The sequence below is a fragment of the Callorhinchus milii genome, unplaced genomic scaffold (assembly GCF_018977255.1).
Source record: "Callorhinchus milii isolate IMCB2004 unplaced genomic scaffold, IMCB_Cmil_1.0 Scaffold2, whole genome shotgun sequence".
NCBI lineage: Eukaryota > Metazoa > Chordata > Chondrichthyes > Chimaeriformes > Callorhinchidae > Callorhinchus > Callorhinchus milii.
The window spans coordinates 53,522,338-53,543,817 of record NW_024704743.1 but is presented as its reverse complement, the minus strand read 5'-3'; the positions used below and the strand labels follow the sequence as shown (position 1 = coordinate 53,543,817).

Genomic DNA, 21,480 nt, shown 5'->3' with positions numbered 1-21,480 from the left:
GCCAGAGCCGGCTGAGCGGAGGGAGCGGGCGGGTTGGAGGTCACAGAGATAAGGTGGGGCCGAGGCCATGAAGGGCTTTGTATGTGAGGACCAGGATCTTGAACTGGATCCTCTGAAGGATCGGGAGCTAATGGAGTCGGGTGAGAATGGGGGAGATGGGGTCACGGAGTTTGGTGCGGGAGAGGACATGGGTTGCAGAGTTCTGGATTATCTGCAGCCTGTGGAGGGAGGAGTTGGGAAGGCCGACAAGCAGGGCGTTTGCATAGTCGGGCCTGGAGGTGATGAAACAAGAGTTTCAGCGGCCTGAGGGGTGAGGTAGTGGCGGATTCGGGCGATGTTACGGAGGTGAGCGAAGGCAGAGCGGGTCATGGCTTGAATGTGGGGGAGAAAAGATAGTTGAGGGGCTTTTTTCAAATTTAAATTTGAAACTAAATCCTAATGCCTTGATTGTTGGCAATTACTGCAAATGAGATTAAAAAGCAGATAAAATCTGAAGCAAAAAGGCAGGCTTAGGTTTTCTTTTGTTGTAAAAATAAACATGAACAACAACACTTGCACTTATATAGCACCCTCCATGCAGGGTAGCGTCTCTGAGTGCTTAAAATGTATATATTGCATAAATTATTTTGAACACTTCATGTGGTGGCTGCAAAATAAATACAGAGAGGAGGCAGTTGTAGATGTTATTGATAATATGGCCTATATATGCTGTACGTGTGCAGGGAACAATGAGGTAAGATGACTTATAAACAAGTAGATTTGGAGGATGATTGTTAACTATGAAAAATTATCAAGAACATCAAAATTACTTAAATGTTTGTTAGAAAAACTATCATAATTTGAAAACAAAATTGGATCAGGATGAAAAGTGTACAATGTGACATGGCTAAATGAAGCAACTCGCCATCAAACTACAGATTACCATTAGCACCACATACTGTAGGGTGACCAAAAAGTTGTGATAACTACACTATTTAAATATATATATATCATCATTTCTTTAAGATTTATTAGACATTATGATGGTATCACAACCTTTTGGTCACCCTGTATAAATACTTAAATCACGTGTCCATTTTGTTTTTTTTAGATACCACGACACAGGAATTCACAGGTTTTGTGTGGTATCTTCAGGCCCAATGCTGCTGACATGCTGCTGTCAAATTTCAGGGTGATAATGCTACAGAACTTGTCTCGTTTGCAGGTTGAAGCACAATGTGCCTCTATTACTAGTATTTCAGACAACTTTCGACTGATCAAATACATTTTCAGTCACCATGCACCATGAACCTGTATCACTGTGCTGGGCTCAAGACATTGGACATTATAAGGTAATGGCTAATTAAACACCACCAAGATAATAATATCACACTTGGGCTTTGCAAAAATACAGTCAATCAACATTACAAATATTGATTGTAAACTGAACATTGTAATACTACTTCTGACAAAAGAGATTTATAGCTTTGACCAATGCAATTGCTACCCAATGCATATCTTTCTCCATAATGCATTGCTGCCCATACATTGTATGAGAAACAAAAAGGGGAGGAGGACATTCAGTCCATCAAGGTTGTTGCACTCTGGGACACTGTCCGGCGTGAAGAGCGCTATATAAATGCAAGTTGTGACAAATCTTTTACTCTTATTTCCCTGACTTTTCGCCACATTCTTTAATACCCTTATTTTCCAAGTACTGTATCTATATTACTCCCTTTTAAACATACCAATTGATCTTGCTGCTATGGCAGTGCATTCCATATTTTCACAACTCACTGGGAAGAAACCAAGTGTCAGGAGAAAGAAACAAATTTATAATAAATCAGCCTATCGGTGTGTTATCCTGGCTCAGTTGGTAGTACACTCACCTCTGAATCTAAAGGACTTGGAATTTGTATAGTCTGTTTAAGTTGGCAGTGCTGGATGTGTGCTGCACTGTTGAAGGTGCCATACTTCGGATGAGATGTTAAGCCGAGGCCCATTCTGACTGTTTAGTGGACGTTAAAGATCCCATGGCACTACAGTGCTCGAAAAGAGAAGGGGTTTCTTCCGATGTCCTGACCAACAATCTCCTAAATAAAAGTGGTCATTCACTTCATGGCTGTTTGGGACGTTGCTGTGCACAAATTGGCTGCCGCATTTGCCTACAAAGCATCAGTTGCTACACTTTACATTATATCCTGTGAAGCTCTGACGCATTCCCCCAACCTGAAAGGTGCTACCAAACGTAAGGATTATTATTAATATCATTAATAAAGAAGATGAATCTTTTTCGATCAAAGTCTCTTCATCCAGTTTCAGAATTTGAAACCATCAGAATCAAATGTTCTTGGATTTTACATAAGTATGTTACATGTTAGAAAATTTTAGTAGAATATTTTAAAATGTTGCAATGTGTTCTATATATTCCTTTTCTAGGATTCTGAATCTGTCAATGCAGTAACTTTGGTAGTGTTAAATTTGATTGAATGACTCCAGGCAACTCCAACTGTTTTGCAAGCAATAGGACTATTAAAAAAAAAGGCCTTTGAGTCAGAAGGTTGTGGGTTCCAGCCCAAAGTTGGGACTTTGTCCTCATAGTCTTCTAGCCTGAGACTCCAATGCAGCACTAGGGGACTGTCTCATTGTCTGATGTGCTGTATTTCGTATGACAGGTTAAACCAAGGTCTTCTCAGAGGAAGTTAAATATCCCGTAGTGCTGTTTGAAGAGAGAAGGAAGTTTCTCGCAATGTCCTTGCCATCAGATTTTTTTTAATTGTTCATTCACTTTTGGCTATTTATGGAACATTGCTACGTGCAAATTTGCTGCTGCATTCACCAACAAATACACAGACATGTCACTTAAAAAAAACTTCTAAGTACTTTGAAGACATTTTGATGTGGTAAGGCGTTATAACAAATACAAGTATTATTTATAAACTCAAAATCTTGACACTCAAGATAGTGGCTAAGAAAAGCTTTTTTTAATAGAAATCAAATAAGTGTTTTATTTCTGAAAACAAAGTTAGTTGGCACACATTACAATTAACTTTTTACTACATATTGACTAGCTGACTTGCCAATATATTGTATGCATGCACACCTTCATATCTGCAAGTATGTACTTGCATTGCAATATAGATTGTTTGCTTAAGTACACATGCATGAGAATATAATAATTCTTGCATTTGCATAATATTTCCATAAATGCACATCAAAATTGTTTTGTAGAGCAATAAGTTGAAAGGTTCTTTTCCACAGAAAGTAAATAAAATCATTGGAAACCTATCTTGCTCACTTTCATTATACAGCAACAATATAAATGCTTGATTTCTATCTTGTCCTTTCATTAATACATCACAGCATCCACATACTTCATGCTGATGGTTTACACATTTATTCACAATAACTTTTGTGCAACTGTTCAATTTAATACGTACATCTGCTTTTGTTTCAGTACCATTGACAGGGAGATGCAGGATGAATGAGTGGATGAAGAGTAAATACAGTAGAGCCCTTTATTATCTGATAGTTGGGGGGGTCTATAAAATCTCAACCATCATTATAAAAGAACACAATTCCCTGGTCAGCACATCTGCACTCATTGTGAATGCTCACAAAAAGCTAGCTGCGTGCTGGTCAACTTCCTGTGCTAAAACCGTCTGGTTTTATGGGTTGTCACCACATCAGGAAATTACATTAGAATACATTAGAATATACAGCACAGAAACAGGCCATTCGGCTTCACGTGAGCCGCCTCCTGCCCTTCCTCAACTAAGCTTTCAAACATTACATTGGTGACAACTTAACCTAGAAGTTTGTGCTTTTTTTTAGCACGTAGGAAGCAGGTTGGTGTTTTGAAGCAAGACAGCTAGCTTTCTGTGCAGATTTTAGAATTTTTGGCATGTAAATATCGAGGTCCACATCCCAAAAAGCAAACCCACCTTATAACAAAGCAGGTTATAACAGGGTTCCACTGTAATATGTCTCATTTGCAACTGATATATAATTTAGATTAGGAATTTTCTCTATGTTCTTCATACAATTTCTGCTTACTGCTTTCCCCGATCCTTGTCTCTAATAAGTCTGTTTGGTGCTGGTTTAGAAAGAACTTGAGTTTAAGAGCAGGCGTTCAAAGTAAAGGAACGATAATATATAATAATAATCCTCGCATTTGATATAGCGCCTTATCACATCTTCGAGGCGTCTCAGTGCTTCACAGAATATACTGTAATGATGATCAGGAATGAATACAGTACAATAATATTTATAACTGACAAGATTACTTCATATTTGAAAGTAAACAGGACAAAAATGGATTGTTCTTTCTCTGAGAAGTGATAGTGATCAGGTTAATTATCCTGCATGAATTTGAATTAACACATCACATGAACTGGTGTCAGTGTGACTCAGTTGGTAGCATTCTCACCTCTGAGTCAGACGGTTTGTGAGTTCAAACCCCACGTCAGGCTTTAAGCTCACAGACGAGGCTGACACTCCTGTGTGCTGTAATAATACATTATGATAATAATCCTTCAATTTGGCATAGCACCTTTCATGTTGGGAGAATGTCTCAAAATGCTTCACAGGATATATACGGTAGTGTTTTGTGAGCAAATGCATCAATGATTTGTGCAAAACAGTATCCCACAAACAGCCACAAACTGAAAAACATTTTCTTTTTAATTTGGAGGATTGTTGGTCAAGAAATCAGGGCAAATTCCCTCCTCTGTATTGTCAGGCTTTAAATCAAGATCCTATCTGTCTCTTAATTTAAACATTAATGATCCCATGGCACTATTCTAAAAGCAAAGAGCTTCTTCTGGTGTCCTGGCCAACATTTCCCCAAATAAAATTGGTCACTCACTTCATGACTGTTTATGGGATAGCAAAATGGCTGCTGTTTTTCTTTTAAATGTAGACTCCACTGTGAAAATCCTGTCAAGCACTTTGAGACATCTCAATGACATGGTGAGACACTATATCAAATGCAAAAATTATTATTACTATTATTAATATAACTGCATTTGGAGTTCAATTAGCTACTCATCTTAGTTAGCCAGTTTCAAACCGAGCTTACCTTTTTCAGATCTAATTTGTTTTGTTGATTTGATACTAGATTTGAAAGAAACAAAGTCACATCTAACCCTATACCCATAAAACACACACATTATCTGAAGGACAGCCCTTCTCTTGCATGCAACAAAAGATAAAGGTTAGAAAATTATTTATAAATGTTTATAGCTGTACAGTACTTTGGATCAGACATTAAGTCAAGTCTGAATAATTGTGGGCTAGATACTGTTACATTTCCCTTTTCTTCTTTAATGTGGTACAGCAAGCAATTTGTATGACACAAATTGGAATCAACTGAAGTTGTTCGGCAACTTCCTGTGAAACTTGCATTGATTATCTATGACAAAATGATTGATCTGCTTCTATATCCATTACTGAATGTTTTTTTTAAAATACACACATGATTGCATCAATACATGTCTCCTCATGTTTGACCCAATAATTAACTTTAATGATTTTAATTGTGCAATGCTATTTCTGTAATTGTTCTATGCTTGCAATTTCAGTGTTGTATTTGCCAGTAATTATTGCAATTGTTTTTTGCAATACGGAGCTTACTGTGCTAATTTACATTATTAATATAAACAGCTAATAATTGCATTACTAAAGGAAAGAATAAATTTAAACAAAGGTTCCTTTCCAGATTTACTGAGAAGCAGACTCAGGATTGACCTTTCAGCTCTGGGACAAAAGTCCACAGTCTGAAGACTAATGATAAAGACTGGGTGTCAGCTTGGTTTAATTGGTAACAATCTCTCCTTCTGGGTCACAGGGTTATGGTTTGAATCCCAATCCTAGGTCTTCAGCTCGTAATTCAGACTGACATTCCAGTGTAGTACAAGGCATTGTCAGAACATCATCCTTCGGATAAGATGTTAAACTGAGGTCTTGTCGGCCTGTTCTTCGCATGGACCTTAAAGCTCCAATTGTATGATTTGGAAAGAGAAATCAATTTGTCCTAATCAACAGTAGTCATTCACCTCGTGACTCTGTGAGACTTTACTGTGTACAAATTGGCAGCCGCAGTTGTGAAGATACTACATTTGACAAACAATGGACATTTTGATGTGATAAGACACTATAAGTTCTTTCTTCCTAATTGGTTGTCTAGTACAAAAATGTATAACAATTAAAGAAGTAAGATTAAATTAATATTCCCTACAAGTAGCATTGTTGATTTGAAAATTACAACAAAAACTTATATTTATGTAACACCCTTCAAACAGGGCAGAATCTCGGAGCTCTTAATAGTGGCAGAGCTTGAGGAGGGAGGAGGTGAGACCAGGTAAAAGAAGAAGGTTTTCAGTCGTGATCTGAAAATGGGGGGAAAGAGGGGGCAAGGCAGATAGATTGGGTGAGACTGTTCCAAAGCTTCAGGGCATAGCGGCTGAAAGTGCAGCCACCAATGATGGAGCGAAGGAGACGAGGGTCAAGTAGGATGCCAGAACCAGCCAAGCGGAGGCAGCAGATAGTGGATTGTGGAGAAAACAGGTCAGAAAGGTAGGGAGGTGCTAAAGCATGATGGATTTGTAGATGAGTGAGAGGATCTTGAAATCAATCCGTTCTGTGTTGGGGAGCCAGTGGAACCTGGCGAGGACGGGTGTGATCGGGGTACGTGTTTAGTATGGGTGAGAATATGGGCAGCGGAGTTCCAAATCAGTTGTAATTTGTGGGTGTTCTTCTATATTTTTCTACATTTCTACATTTGATTGTATGTTTCACAAAAATATATATTTTTATAGCTTTTTGTTGAGCGTGCTAAAACAAAAAAATGAAAGCAAGTTTCAAACTGTGGTTTAGTTGGCCTGTAATTTTAAAAGCAGCACAAATAATTTGTAATTTGGAATTTCTTGCTGATGTAAGTTTAGATAAATGAAATTGTGTTTGAGTCACAGAGTGATTAACAGTGATTGTAGCATCAAATATTAATACAAATCAAAATATAAAGCAAAGTCAACAATATCCAGGTAGTATATTTATAAAAGTATTTGCTGTTTTCAATTTTTTTCTCCTTTGTCCAGGATAATCTCTTCCTTTTCCTCACCTTCTACTCACTACATCCTTGTCTCCAGGCCACATGTTCCGTTGTGACCCAATTTAGCTGAAAAGGCAGATACTTCATTTGTAAACTCCCACACAACGGCTGGTGTCATTGCAAGCTCATCCAAGCTTCCTTAATGCAAGATGATATAAGTAAACTGTCCACAGCAATTCAGAACATTCTTGAATGCATTCTCAGTGGTTTATTGCTTTGAGAGTGCTTTGAGACATCTCAAAGATGTGATAAGGCGCTATTTCAAATGCAAGGATTATTATTATTATTATTTGTTATTTCAATTCAATGACTTTTTGAGGGCAAGACCCGGATACAAACAAATGTATCGCAATTCTCCCCTCGACCCCCCTCACCAAACCATTTAGTATTTTTTATATCTGTAAAATATGGTCAAAATTAGAATTGCTTTTTTTTGTTTTTCAATTACTGGACATTTTTGTTTTGTGATGTTCCAGTGTTGTAGATTGAAATCTGACAAAGATCATTATGTGTATGGTTAGTAAACGTAAGACATCACAGAGTCTCAAAACCAGGTGCACATTAATTTGAGAAGAGCAATATACTTCTTACATTACCATACTGAGGTTGCCCAACCAATAACAAGCATAAGATGAACTTATTTTGTCTTCCTGGATTTATGCTCCAAAATATGAAAAAACAAAATGCAATTTACCGATACTATAACAGTAATTTAAAGGTCCACAATCACTTAACCTCATTTTATTCGTACCCAATAACTTTGGGTCTCCAGAATGATAAACATCACAGCATCACAAGTCGAATTGTGCCTATAGGTTTTAGAAATTAAATAAACAATAGGTATATCTGTGAATGATCACAAGGTAGTATGGTAGATATTCCTTGGGATTAAAAATAATCCTTACATTTGGAATAGCGCCTTTCTCATCGGGAGGATGTCTCAAAGCGATTCACAGGATTTACTGTAAAATGAAGTGACTGTTTTGTGGATGATCCTGATAATGCAGCACTTGTCCTGTACTGCACTAGAGTGTCAGTCTGTTTCACAGTCCGAAAATAGGCCTTGGATGCATTCCATTGTGGCACAGAGATGAAAGTGCTATCAATTGGGTCAAGCTGCCACCCTGTTCCCTACTGTTGTTTATAATTTTGTACATGATTAATTGAATTTCTCTAACTTTTTCCATCTTTAATGCTGTGTCATGTAGGCATTCCTTCAGGAGATTTAGTCTAACTAACTGGAGGCTTTCTCCAAAAAGCCTTAAGCTGCATTAAACCGATGAATTTACATGCCAAATATTAGGATTGTAAAATGCCCTTTTTATACATAGTCCTTCTGAAAAAAAACCCACTGGTAGAGAGTTTATCCATTAAGTAAATTTGCACACACCAACATAACAAGTTCAGTGGACACTAATACTACAATATCTATTCATCTTCACCCATCAATAGTTTGCATTGTAACAGCTAATACAATTCTGCGTGCCAATCACTCCATTGTCTATTCATAAAAGGATCACTGTTCTGCAAAGTCAAATTCAATGCATCTTTTTTGTAGTTAGTTGTCTGCACAATGTGTTATGAATGCGTATGTTGAAGCATGTGAATAATAATTCAGAAAACCTATAACTTTTAAAAACTATTTCAACGCAATAACACTTTTTACATTAGTATTCCTGTTTTGAAAAAATATTTTGAACTGATAAATGTATCTTTTAAGTTTTACTGGTATGTTTCAGTTTTACTCATGATATCTGACATATTTTCTTCATATTTCTACAGTAAAATGAGTCAGCTCACCCCAAACCAATTTTTGCAGATGATATTTATATAAACTTTAGATACAGTAGGGGATATCTATTTGTAGAGGTAGAGGATATCTATTTATTTATGTACTTTCTGATTGATTGTTTTTATTCTGTTGAAAAAATGGGTAGGTATCAAACACACAATGAGGTATCTCGTTCATTCCGATAAGAATCAATTCTCACCTTCCTTCAAATAAATCTAGGGGGCATACATATTTAATACATGCAACTGTCCTCCAATATTTAATACGGAGCGTAAAATTACAGTATTGTTGTTACTTCAAGAGTACAGGAAAAAATCCAATTAATTCAAAAATCCGCCGCCTGGATACTCACCCACACAAAACTCTGTACCCCCATCACACCAGTTCTTGCCACGCTCTGCTGGCTCCCAATCACCGAATGGATCAATTTCAAGATCATCTCACTCATTTTCAAATCCCTTCATCACCTCTCACCTGCCAACCTATTCAATCTGTTTACCCCTCACTCCACTACCTGTTGCCTCCGCTCATCTGACTCCGGTCTCCTGTTTGTCCTTCGTTTCCTCCGCCAACATCAGATGGTCGTGCCTTCAGCCACTACGGCACAAAAGTCTGGAACTCTCTGCCTCAATCCCACCGCCTTGCCCCCTCCCTCCCCTTTGAAAAGGGTTCCAGAGAGTGTCTAAAAGCTCATCCAATGGAGGGAGTTGCTGGGGTCATAAGGGCACATGAAATCATGGAGGTGGTGTGAGACAAAAAGTTACAAAAATGTGGATGAGAGTTTTGAGGGTCCGAGTGGGCAATGTTGAGAAGATGGAGGAAAGTCAACTTGATCAGAGCCCGGATGAAAGATTTAAAGAGGTGAGGGTCAAATGCTGACATTCCACACAGGTTCTGTGAGATGGAGTGAGCAACTGTGGAGGTGGATACGGTCAGTGCCTAAAATGAGGAGGCACTTAATGGGAGTTTAGCAAGATAATGTTTATCATGGAACTGCGAATCATTCCAATTCACCCACATTCATTCTCAATACTATAGAACGCACGACTGTTTCTGACATTTGTTTTTCATGCCTCAGATGGTGGTGGGCGAGTAGGTGGGTGGCTGTGCATATCCTCCAATGAGCATACTAGCAAGTCAGATGCAATTTTTTTTTACTAAAGAAAGAAACAAGGAATTGCAGTGATGAGAGAAGCTGGCACTTCAAATTATGCACAATTTCCGTTGACCTGGGAAGGTCAGGCTGGATGATTCATGTAAGGGTTCATGAAAATAATAAGAAAACCTTGGATCAGAGCCAGTGGAACAGCACTACAGCAGTACAATAACTGAAAGCATTGGTTAAATAAAAAATCCAAGTCCAAAGAAACTGAAAGACAAACTCGGTCCAAATCGTTGTCACAACTGGTAGGTAGGGCTGAAAGTAGAGAATCTGCCCAAACAACTTTCAGTCACCAGGTCTTATTAAACGTACATCATAAACGTACTTCAAATTATATAGTCTCTTGATTTTATCAGTTCTAGCTACTGTAATCGAGGAACAATACTTTGAAAATGTATAGCTGCTGCTTGATGTACAACTGACAGTAGAAACTTTAATATAGTAATTGAAAAAATAATGGTTCTGAACTTGTATTCTTTACTCTATAGCACAGCATAGTGTCAGCCTGGCTCAGTTGCTAGCAATCTTGCCTCTGATTTAGAAGATTGTGGGTTTAAGTCACACGTTGGAACGTTGAGCTCACAGTCGAGGCTGATACACTCCAACCCAGTGCTGGAGGTGGTGTCGCATTGTTGGATGTGCCGCCATTCGGGTGAGATGTTCAACCAAGGTCTTGTCTGCCTGTTCAGGTGGATGTTAAAGATCCCATTAGCACTACTTGAAGAGAGAAGTGAGTTTCTCTCAGTGTTCTAGCCAACAATCCCGCAGATAAAAATTGATCATTCACTTCACGGCTGTTTGTGGGACTTTGTTGTGTGCAAATTGGCTGCCACATTCACCTACACACAACAATATTTATATAGGTTGCTTAACGTGAGGTAGTGTTTGAGAGCAATTAAATAACTGTGTACAAATAAATAGTCTCTATACATCACAATAAAATCTTGAAGGACTTTGAGACATATTAACACCATCATAAGGTGCTATATCAAATGCAATTATTAATATAAATTGTTACTAAACCCAATATTTGTCCTAAGAGTATCAGGTTTAGATAATCTTGGAAAATCAAGTGTTTTCTGCCCATCTTAATCCACTGAATTGAACATGATTTGTTTCTATTATTACATAAAATATCACCTAGCATTTCACAGGCATCTGTTGGCATTTATAAGTCATTTTAAAAGTCAAATAATATGTAAAATAGCATTTGCATCACTCTAGGTAAGTTTGTGTTAAATTAAGATTTTGTTGATTGAATATTTGCACGGAGTAAATATTACAGTTTAGTTTTAATGTTGAATTGGTAGATAACCTGAAAGATACTAGTCCATTAATGTATATTCAAACCTAGAATCTTCCTGATTTATCAAGATAAATATCACTCCTAATCAAGAAATATTCAATCAATAAAAAAATGATTTGGTTGGCCAACCAAAAAGGTTTCTGTATATGTCAGACACCCGGCTGACAAAAAAAGTTAGAAAGAAATTCCCATCTCTGATAATGTAAACTAGAATATATTGTGAGAAGCATCTCATTACAGAAGGCATCATGATTGGGGGATGAGTTATGAGGATAGGTTGAGCAATTTAGGCCTATATTCTTTAGAATATAGAAGAATGAGAGGTGATCTTATAGAAACCTATAAGATTATTAAGGGGCATGACAAAATAGATAGTGGGAGACTTTTTCCCTTGTTTGGAGAAACTATAACCAGGGGTCACAGTGTTAAAATTAGGGGTAAGCCCTTTTACACTGAGTAGAGGAAAAACGTCTTCACTCAGAGGGTAGTGAATTTATGGAATTCTCTACCCCAAAGGGCTGTAGATGCTCAGTCCTTGAACATATTCAAGACTGAGATTGATCGATTTCTTGTAGATAAAGGGATTAAGGGATATAGGGATAAGGCGAGTAGGTGCAGTTAGAATAGATCAGCCATGATCTTATTGAATGGCGGGGCAGACTAGAGGGGCCGAATGGCCTACTCCTGCTCCAAATTCTTATAAGCCTTGAAAGTATTGGGACAGTAAATTTTGTGATAATACAAAGTATCTTTGTAATAATACAATCTTACCTTATTGCAATGTACATCTTTATTCTTCTTTCTCTGTCAAAGTAGTCAGAGGGAAAAAAAAGTAGAATACAGCCACAAAGACTTACATTGCAGTTTTGATGAATTTGATATGCTTCAGATTTTTACACACACAATGCCAAATTACATCAATTCCACTGCAATCACTTTAAGTTACAGTCAAACTGTCCTTTGAGGGAAAAATACTGAGAAACTAAAAAAACTAACACTACTAATGAAGCAATGGGAAAGTATTCAAATATGTTTATTTGTGCTAATTGCTCAACACAACATTTATGAATTGATTTCTAAACAGTAATAAGTTTGAGCAGAGATAATGAAAGCAATTAAACAAAAATAAAAATATAAAAAGTTACTTCACTACAAAGTTTATTCTCAACTACCCTTCTGCTTCTCCCTTATTTGGCATCCAATCCTGCCAATGTACAGTGCTCCAAGATGCTATCCAGTTGTTTTTCCAAACTTTTTCCCTTGTTTGGAGAAACTATAACCAGGGGTCACAGTGTTAAAATTAGGGGTAAGCCCTTTTACACTGAGTAGAGGAAAAACGTCTTCACTCAGAGGGTAGTGAATTTATGGAATTCTCTACCCCAAAGGGCTGTAGATGCTCAGTCCTTGAACATATTCAAGACTGAGATTGATAGATTTCTTGTAGATAAAGGGATTAAGGGATATAGGGATAAGGCGAGTAGGTGCAGTTAGAATAGATCAGCCATGATCTTATTGAATGGCGGGGCAGACTAGAGGGGCCGAATGGCCTACTCCTGCTCCTAATTCTTATAAGCCTTGAAAGTATTGGGACAGTAAATTTTGTGATAATACAAAGTATCTTTGTAATAATACAATCTTACCTTATTGCAATGTACATCTTTATTCTTCTTTCTCTGTCAAAGTAGTCAGAGGGAAAAAAAAGTAGAATACAGCCACAAAGACTTACATTGCAGTTTTGATGAATTTGATATGCTTCAGATTTTTACACACACAATGCCAAATTACATCAATTCCACTGCAATCACTTTAAGTTACAGTCAAACTGTCCTTTGAGGGAAAAATACTGAGAAACTAAAAAAACTAACACTACTAATGAAGCAATGGGAAAGTATTCAAATATGTTTATTTGTGCTAATTGCTCAACACAACATTTATGAATTGATTTCTAAACAGTAATAAGTTTGAGCAGAGATAATGAAAGCAATTAAACAAAAATAAAAATATAAAAAGTTACTTCACTACAAAGTTTATTCTCAACTACCCTTCTGCTTCTCCCTTATTTGGCATCCAATCCTGCCAATGTACAGTGCTCCAAGATGCTATCCAGTTGTTGCATATGATTATGATTTTGAATCCATAAAGTGCTTCAAAATCACCATTTTGAAACCCTCGTAGACACATTCATAACTTCCAGGCTTGACTATGCAAACTCCCTGCTTGTTGACCTCCCCAACTCCTCCCTCCACAGGCTGTAGATCATCCAGAACTCAGCAGCCTGTGTCCTCTCCCGCACCAGGATCCACAATCCTATCACCCCATCCTCGCCTGACTCCATTGGCTTCTCATCACACAATGGATACAGTTCAAGATCCTAGTCCTCACCTTCAAAGCCCTCCATCGTCTTGCTCCCCCCCTACCTCTGCGACCTCCTAACCCCTTACCAACCTGCTCGCTCCCTCCACTCAGCGGGCTCCGGCCTGCTTCATGTCCCCCGCCTCACCCGCCCATTGGTGGGCAGGTCTTCAACCACTCTGCCCCCATCCTCTGGAACTCTATCCTGCAGTCCCTCCACCACGCCCTTTCCCTTGCCTCCTTCAAGACCCATCTCAAGACCCTGCTCTTTGACCGTTCCTTCAATCACCCTCTTTGCTCGCGCCCCCCCCCCACCGTCTACCCTCCCCAATCCCAACCCCCAGCTTGGGTCCGAAACTGACTGTCCAGGGCCTTGGGTTGTCCTCCCAACATGAAAGGAGCTATACAAATGTAATTTTCTTGTCGGTAGATAATCTGAAAGATAATGGTTCATTAATGTATATTCAAACCTAGAATCTTCCTGACATTTGGTGTGCACAAAAAGCCACATAAAAGCTAATGACAAAAATGTATCAAAAATAAAAACGTGTCAATCAATATTCAGGATTTATTAATAACTAACAGGGTTGATTTGTTTTAGTGACAAATATAAACAATTAGTTTGTTTTTCACTGAAATCTTGTCCACAAATATTGACACAATCCCCCCGTCTACAAGCCAATGGATCATTAAATTATATAAATGCAAGAATCAAAACATTCGACCAGTAGATGTACAATGCGCTGGCTGCGAATACAGTCAGTTACCATCAATCATCAACACGGTATTTTTTAGTGACAGCCTTAGAAATATTCTATAGCAGTTCTGAATTTTCACACGTTTATCCCTGCCACCTGTGCCATATCTCTGAGCACACTGTAGGCTGCTTCTCTGTAGGTATTTGAAAGCTCTTTGGCTCGCTTTATTTCTTTGAAGTTCATCCTCATGTTAGATAAACAGCGTGTTTGGTCCTGATAGGTATTGCTTGCGAGCTTCACCCTTTCAAGGTTTTCTTCTTCTGACTGTACCATTGAGTTAATCATCTCCTGCAGTTTGGGGTCTGCTGCTATTATGGATTTAGTGGAAGCACACAGCTCTTTCACACACTGTTGTACCTGCTGAAGTTGCTTTGGAATTGATTGTGTGGACTCTACAGAAAGTGAGAAGTTGTAGCCTTTCATTTCTACATTCACTGCAAAACCACCTAGAAAAGAAAAAAAGTTGTTTCACTATTATTTCCTCCTTCTCTTATACCTTTCAAAGGCCTTATAATGTGTAGCGCACTGCATTCCTCAATCTTCCCTCCTTCCTACCTAAAATAATCAAGCTTTAAAATTCATTTGGAGTCATCAAATTACTACTTTGTGATCCAACGCCTTCTCCTTCACTCATGTCAGTGGTGCTATCTTGCACTATGGGATTTGACACTTTAATAATAATATTCCTTGCATTTAATATAGAGCCTTATCGCGTTGTTTCACAGAATATATTGTAAAGTGGATTGACTGTGTATTTTGTGGGTGATTTTATTTCGTTTATTTTTTAGTAAATATGTTGTTCTTTTTATAATATTTTATAATCTATACTAATAAAACAACGCCTGTCTGTGTGTCAGCCAAGATCTCAATAACCGATTGATGTAGAGACATGATTTACACCTCACCAGAAAGACCTTGCATGTAGGAGTGTCATGGGCATATATGTTGTGTCGGGGGATTTCCAATCGTTGATGAGTTATGACCTAAACAAGCTCATTACACACGTATGGCAGTTTTGTGTTTTGCGCTGCAGTTACTCCCAGCAGCCGCACGGACTCCCAGTGGCTCTCTGCATCACAAAGCCCGTACGCATTCATGCACACACCCACGCAGACAAAGCCAAGCAGTGGGAACAAGATAAAGATGCCAAAGTGAACATCAAGCCTTTCAAGTATAAATAAAAATGCCAGACAAAAGAAAGAAGGCCAATTAAATGAAACTGAAGAACAAAGAAGACAGCTGGATTGCAATAACTTGAGGATCTGCCGGATCACACAGTAAACCCTTTCAGTTAGCGCAGCTTTGATAAGATCTTCTATCATTGATGAGCTATGACCCAAACAAGCTCATTACACATGCATGGTAGTTTTGCTTAAGGTGTACACACAGTGTTGATGGCATGTTAAATGGTTTGTGAGTGGTATCACTGAAATCTACACTCCATATTGGATCCTTTGGTTGCAAGTGGAGCTATATATAACTATAAGCAGTATATATTTATAATGTTTGGTGTCTTTTGTACCTAGGCTTCCCTGCCAAAAAACTATCTTCTAACTTTCCTCTTCAACCCTACAGCCACCTCCTCTTTCTCTTTAGCTCAGCGTCAAACTAACCCATTGTTAAGCACTCTGAGAAGCTACCATGCGTGAAGGGTGTTGTATAATGCAAGCTGTTGTTGTTTCAATTATGAAAATAGGTAGTTATCATAATCTACAACTCCCACCCTTGACTCCTGCCCGAGTGAACACCTAGAATTTGCTTGTAGGGTGTAACACGTTCTTTGAACAAAGCAACTAATAACAAGCAACAACAACTTGCAATTATATAGTGCTCTCCATACAGGGTAGCGTCTCAGAGTGCGTAACAGTGGTGGAAATCTGAGGGGTTAATGCAAGGGGAGTTAAGGTGGAGGTTGAAATCACCAATTATGAGCAAGTGTTCAGTTCAGAGGGACAGGGATGACAGGAGATATCAATGAGGAGTCATGTACTGTATATCCAAGTTACCAAAAGAGGGAATTAGTTTAATTGCAATCTCTTCATTGAGGTCGATATTTTAAAAGCAGCAGAATACACAATGCTTTTTGATACATGATTGGACAAAATAAGGTCTTGTTTGTAAGATTTCCAGAAAGAACTGTAACTGGTGAATTCTGGATATATAGGGCCCACCCTCTGGCTTTCCATTTAGTAGCTGATCTTGTTTGACATATTGGGCCTCAGGTGTTTGAGGAAGCTGCAGCAGGTTAGCCACTTGTGCCAAATATATTTTCAAGGCAGATTCCAAAGATATTTTCTCTTCAACCACAAACATTTGGATGAACAATGCTTGTCGGAACTACAATATATTTTGGTGCTGGCCATTTAAGGAAGTAAAGACAAACTGTTGTCAGAAAATAAACTCCCACAAGCTGACACTTTAGATTTATCCACAAGTAGCAATGAGGAAGTGCCTCAAGTCAAGCAAAAGGGAAGAGAACACTTGGATCAGCCTACAGAGGTTTGTTTACACAGAAACGAAATGCACTGCAGTGCCATTGGGATATAAAGTGTCTTAAAGGGCCTGCTCTACAGTTATTCTCCCCATCAGCCATCATGACACTGTACTTCGGTATGGGAGAGGGGGAAAATCAGAAAGAATATATGAAGCTTCTATTTAATTAGAAATCCTAAAAGAAAAGGTTGAGCACTATCCTCCCCATCAATCAGACTGAACTTGATAAGTGCCATTCCTAACTTTGCTTGACGTGGAAACACAGAAATATACTTTATGGAACAGCTCAAACAATCTTAATTTTGGATTACAACACATTCAAAAATCTACTATCAGCAGAGCAGTTAGGGTTGATAATAATAATCCCACATTTGATATAGCAGCTTATCACATCTTTTAGATGTCTCAAAGTGTTTCACAGCATATAATGTAAAGTGAATTGACTGTATTTCAAAAATGTAATAATTAGCACGAATGATAGGATCATGTCTCACCTCGCAATTTTCACCTCATAAACAATCTAAGCACCCTGGGATACTGGGATATCTTTCCGACGTGAAGGGCACTAACAAGTGTAATTTGTTGTTGTTGTTGTTATTGAGATAACATATGCAATTCTCTCCCTTTCACCTCACATCCACACCCACAAGTACTTACTGTGCTCTTGTTGGAGTGTCTTAATACAGTCGATAAGCATGTCGCTAGATATACATTGACAATGTTCTTTCAGCAGTCGTGTGGACTCACAGAGTGTTAGGTAATTTACTTGTTGATCATTGAACGTATTCACAATGTCAGCGAAACATCGATCAAGATCAGCCACATTTACAACCTTCGCAGTGATTCTTCCATCCTTCATGCTCACAGCTGTGAAGCAAATGATATTTTTCCATTACGGAAACATCCGGTCCCTCACCAGCACCGCTTTCTTCCACCTCCAACGCATCGCCCGTCTCTGCCAATACCTCTCCCCCAAAAGCCGCTGAAACCCTGGTCCATATCTTTGTCACCTCTCAGCTGGACTACTCTAACGCCTTCCTCGCCACTCTCCCATCTACAAAATCCAAATCATTCAAAACTCTGCCTCCCGCATTGTCACCCGCACAAAACTCCACTCCCCGATCACCCCAGTCCTTGCCAGACTGCATTGGCTGCCTATCCCAGAAAGGATCGATTTCAAGATCCTCACCATTGTATTCAAGTCCCTGTACTCCTCTGCAACCCCCTACCTCTCTGACCTCCTCAAAACAGTACCCGTTGCCTTCGGTCCTCCGGGTCTGGCCTCCTCCTCGTCCCCCGAGTCCTCCGCTCCACCCTTGGCAGCCATGCCTTCAGCCACTATGCCCCGAGGCTCTCGAACTGCCTTCATCACTCCGTTCGTCTCGCTCCCTCCCTTCCCATTTTCAGGTCTCTGCTGAAGAATCTTTCTTTTCGACCGCGCCTTTGATCACCTTCCTCCCCCTCCCCCTGGCTCGGTCCCGGGATCCGTTACTGTAAAGCGCTCTGAGACGCCATCTGGCGTGGAGGGCGCTATATAAATCCAAGTTGTTGTTGTTGTTGAAAACAAATTTATGCAAAACCCATGGGCTGTGAAGGCAAACATGATAGCTGGGCAGAAGTAGTCTTGGGCCCAATTCTCCAGTACCACTGTCAATCATCAATGACCCTTTTTTTAATTATAATTTAAAGGTTAACACACAAATATAATATAATTCTTAATTTGGAGGATCTTTTTAAGAATTGAAGGAAAATTGGATCCAAATTCACTTCTGCATGATCTTACATTTTAAGATTTAAGGCTTCTTTTGGGGCTTTCTAATAACTGCTTAATTTTCCCCGCAGGGGATAAAGCATGTATGAAAGAAAGAGAAAAAAGCCTGAGTCAAAGCATATTGTACAACAACAACAAAACATTACATTTGTATAGAGCCTTTCATGCTGGGAGGACGTCCCAAGGCACTGGACAGTCAGGGATTTGTCCCTGAGCAGCAGGTCGGGATCAGGAGAGGTGGAGGGCAGGGAGGGTAGGGGTAGAAGGGTGGCCGAATGCGTGGTCGAAGAGGAGGGTTTTGAGACGTGCTTTGAAGGAGGCAAGGGAGAGAGCAAGATAAAGGGACTATGGGATGGAGTTCCAAAGGGTGTGGGCAGAGAAGTTGAAGGCCCGACCACTGACGGTGAGGCGGGCCATGCAGGGGATATGGAGCAGGCTGGATGGAGCATGCTGAGCGGATTTTTGTCAAAAACTTCGCAACCATGGAAGAAAGTCCAGGTATGTTCAATGACAAAACAGAAATTTGGTTTCAAGCAAAATGTTTAATTGGCTTACCATCTGTTGCACATTGTAATTGCCGTACAGACTGTGGAGCTCTCAGGCGTTCTCTCTGCAAACAGTAAAACAAATCAATGCAATACGATGAAGAAATATCCCCTTAATACATACATTTACTTCCAGAATACACTTGTGTTAAGTACTTTAAAGAATTTACTTTCATGTAAGGCAATCCCCCCTCTCCTCCTCTTTCCCTCATTTCCAAACGGACTCATCTCTCGATTGATACCACCTGCTCCCTTTACCAACTCGCAGTGGTCAAAGCAACCGGCAACATTCTACGTGTCTGTGGCCCTCCTCAAACTTTAGAAATGTAATGCATCAATTAAGAAGTACCTGAATATGCTGGAGTCAGACACTCTTCTCAAGGCCAACCTCCAGCTCACAGTATGTGACTGCTGGTAACCATATTACAACTTTACACTTGTTTGGGGTTAGTGAAAGCCTGCAAACTGATTATCAAATGCCATGAGTCAGAACTCCAACGCAAATCAGTCATCGGCATTATAATATAATATAGCATGTCATCCCCGCATCCTCTGCAACTGTTTGGTAATTACATTTCTGGGGGGCCTCATGACGTCGCGAAATGCATGCAGTGCAAGAAATGCATTAGGTTCGCATTTAGCAAGACACAGAACATTCTTAGTCACACTAGGACCATACAATCATCACACCTATCAGTCTTTTCACAAATACACTATCACATATTTCATCTTTTTTTAAAAAAGGAATTGAAAAAATACCCATACCCATGAAGTCAGCTAAGCCTTAAGAGTTTGAATTGAAGGTGGTTAATTTCATCATGTAAGGAATAATCTACCTTTCAGTTTAATGGATAACCCCATAATTATATGTCTGAATGATTGCCAATTAAAAAATTGCCAAGGAAGTAAATTGCTGAGGAAATCCTCAATGTTAGCAACATTTTGGGGGGAAAAAAAGCTAAGAATGGATTTCTTCACGTCCCCCGCCTCGCTCACCCCAATATTGGCGGGTGGGTCTTCTGCCACTCTGGACCCACCCTCTGGAATTCCATCCCTCAGTCCCTCAACCTCGCCACCTCCCTTGCCTCCTTGAAGACCCATCTCAAGACCCTCCTCTTTGACCTTCGATCAACCCTCCTTACCCCCCCTGCCCTCCACTCTCCCTGATCCCGATCCCGAGCTCGCGTCCAAAACACTGACTGTCCAATGCCTTGGGGCCACCTCCTGACGTGAAAGAGGCTATACAAATGTAATTTTCAAAGTGCTTCACAGAATATACTATAAAGTGAATTGATTATATATTTGTGGGTGAAACGCGGTAGCCAACAGTGCACTGTCACTGTTACCCTGTTTTTGTACCCCTCAGTAAAATGTAAACAATATATTCCTGTGCGTCTCCAAAAAGACACGATCACTATACAGTAAATCCTATGAAGAATTTGGTATCTCCTGAAGTGGAAGGTGATATACCAAATGCAAGGATTATTATTCTAATTGTAAACTGAATTGTATTGCACAAGCACTGGATCAGCAACCCTTCCAACAGAAGGGATAAACATAAAAGTAAAGTTGAGGGAACTGGGCAGGATTCAAGGTCCTCTACAGCAGTGGGCAGTCACATCCGAAGATTTTCTATGAAAGGGCGGATTTGCTCTGCCTGTGGACAAAAAACACAGCAGACTATCGCCTTCCTATTCCAGTAAATCCTTTGGGGAGTCGAGGGTGAGGTGAGGGAAGTCCAAGTCACTTTCAGTCAACAGGAATCTTGAGCGGATGGAGACCAAAGGGCCGGTATTGTTCTTACTGAGTCTGAGAGAACATCTCTGGGGAGCGATCTGTGTATGGAATATAAATCAACCCGAAGCCAAACTCTATCACGACTTTTCTCATACACTCCTGATCTCGGTTTAATCCCATAGATGTATACCCTCTCACACACTCACTCACTCTCTCACACTGTGCACAAACACTACATAACACCGAAATCTTTGCAACACTCACCTCCCCTCCGTCATCATCATCCAATGGACGGCGGCGGCAGCAGCAGCAGCAGTAGACTGGGAAGAGCGACATAGTGCAGTGCTGTGGGGAGAGGGGATCTCGCCCTCACTGGTGGTATGCGGAAGCCGAGGAGACACAGCAGTCATGAGGCTCTCAACACTTTAACAACTTCCATCACTGGCCCCGGTTGACGTCACCTCGGCCCACAGG

General features: G+C 39.6%; 1 protein-coding gene across 2 annotated transcripts; it reads right to left on the bottom strand.

Moving 5' to 3' along the window:
* Window positions 1-14,252: 14,252 nt before the first annotated feature.
* On the bottom strand, window positions 14,253-21,342 carry si:ch73-345f18.3. Of its 2 annotated transcripts, XM_007903224.2 has the most exons (4): window positions 21,271-21,342; window positions 19,280-19,334; window positions 17,611-17,820; window positions 14,253-14,906 (listed from the first exon to the last, which is right to left on the bottom strand). In XM_007903224.2, the coding sequence occupies exons 1-4, from the start codon at window positions 21,340-21,342 to the stop codon at window positions 14,536-14,538; spliced, it is 708 nt and encodes a 235-aa protein (XP_007901415.1). In that variant the 3' UTR covers window positions 14,253-14,535. The 2 variants fall into 2 exon arrangements, with proteins under 2 accessions (XP_007901415.1, XP_007901423.1); XM_007903232.2 differs by lacking the exon at window positions 17,611-17,820.
* Between the last annotated feature and the right edge of the window lie 138 nt (window positions 21,343-21,480).

Coding starts and splice junctions, on each gene's coding strand:
- si:ch73-345f18.3 (XM_007903224.2), bottom strand. CDS start 21,342: ATGTCGCTCTTCCCAGTCTACTGCTGCTGCTGCTGCCGCCGCCGTCCA. Junction 19,335..21,270: donor ATGATGATGACGGAGGGGAG/GTGAGTGTTGCA, acceptor TACTGTTTGCAG/AGAGAACGCCTGAGAGCTCC. Junction 17,821..19,279: donor ATTACAATGTGCAACAGATG/GTAAGCCAATTA, acceptor TTTGCTTCACAG/CTGTGAGCATGAAGGATGGA.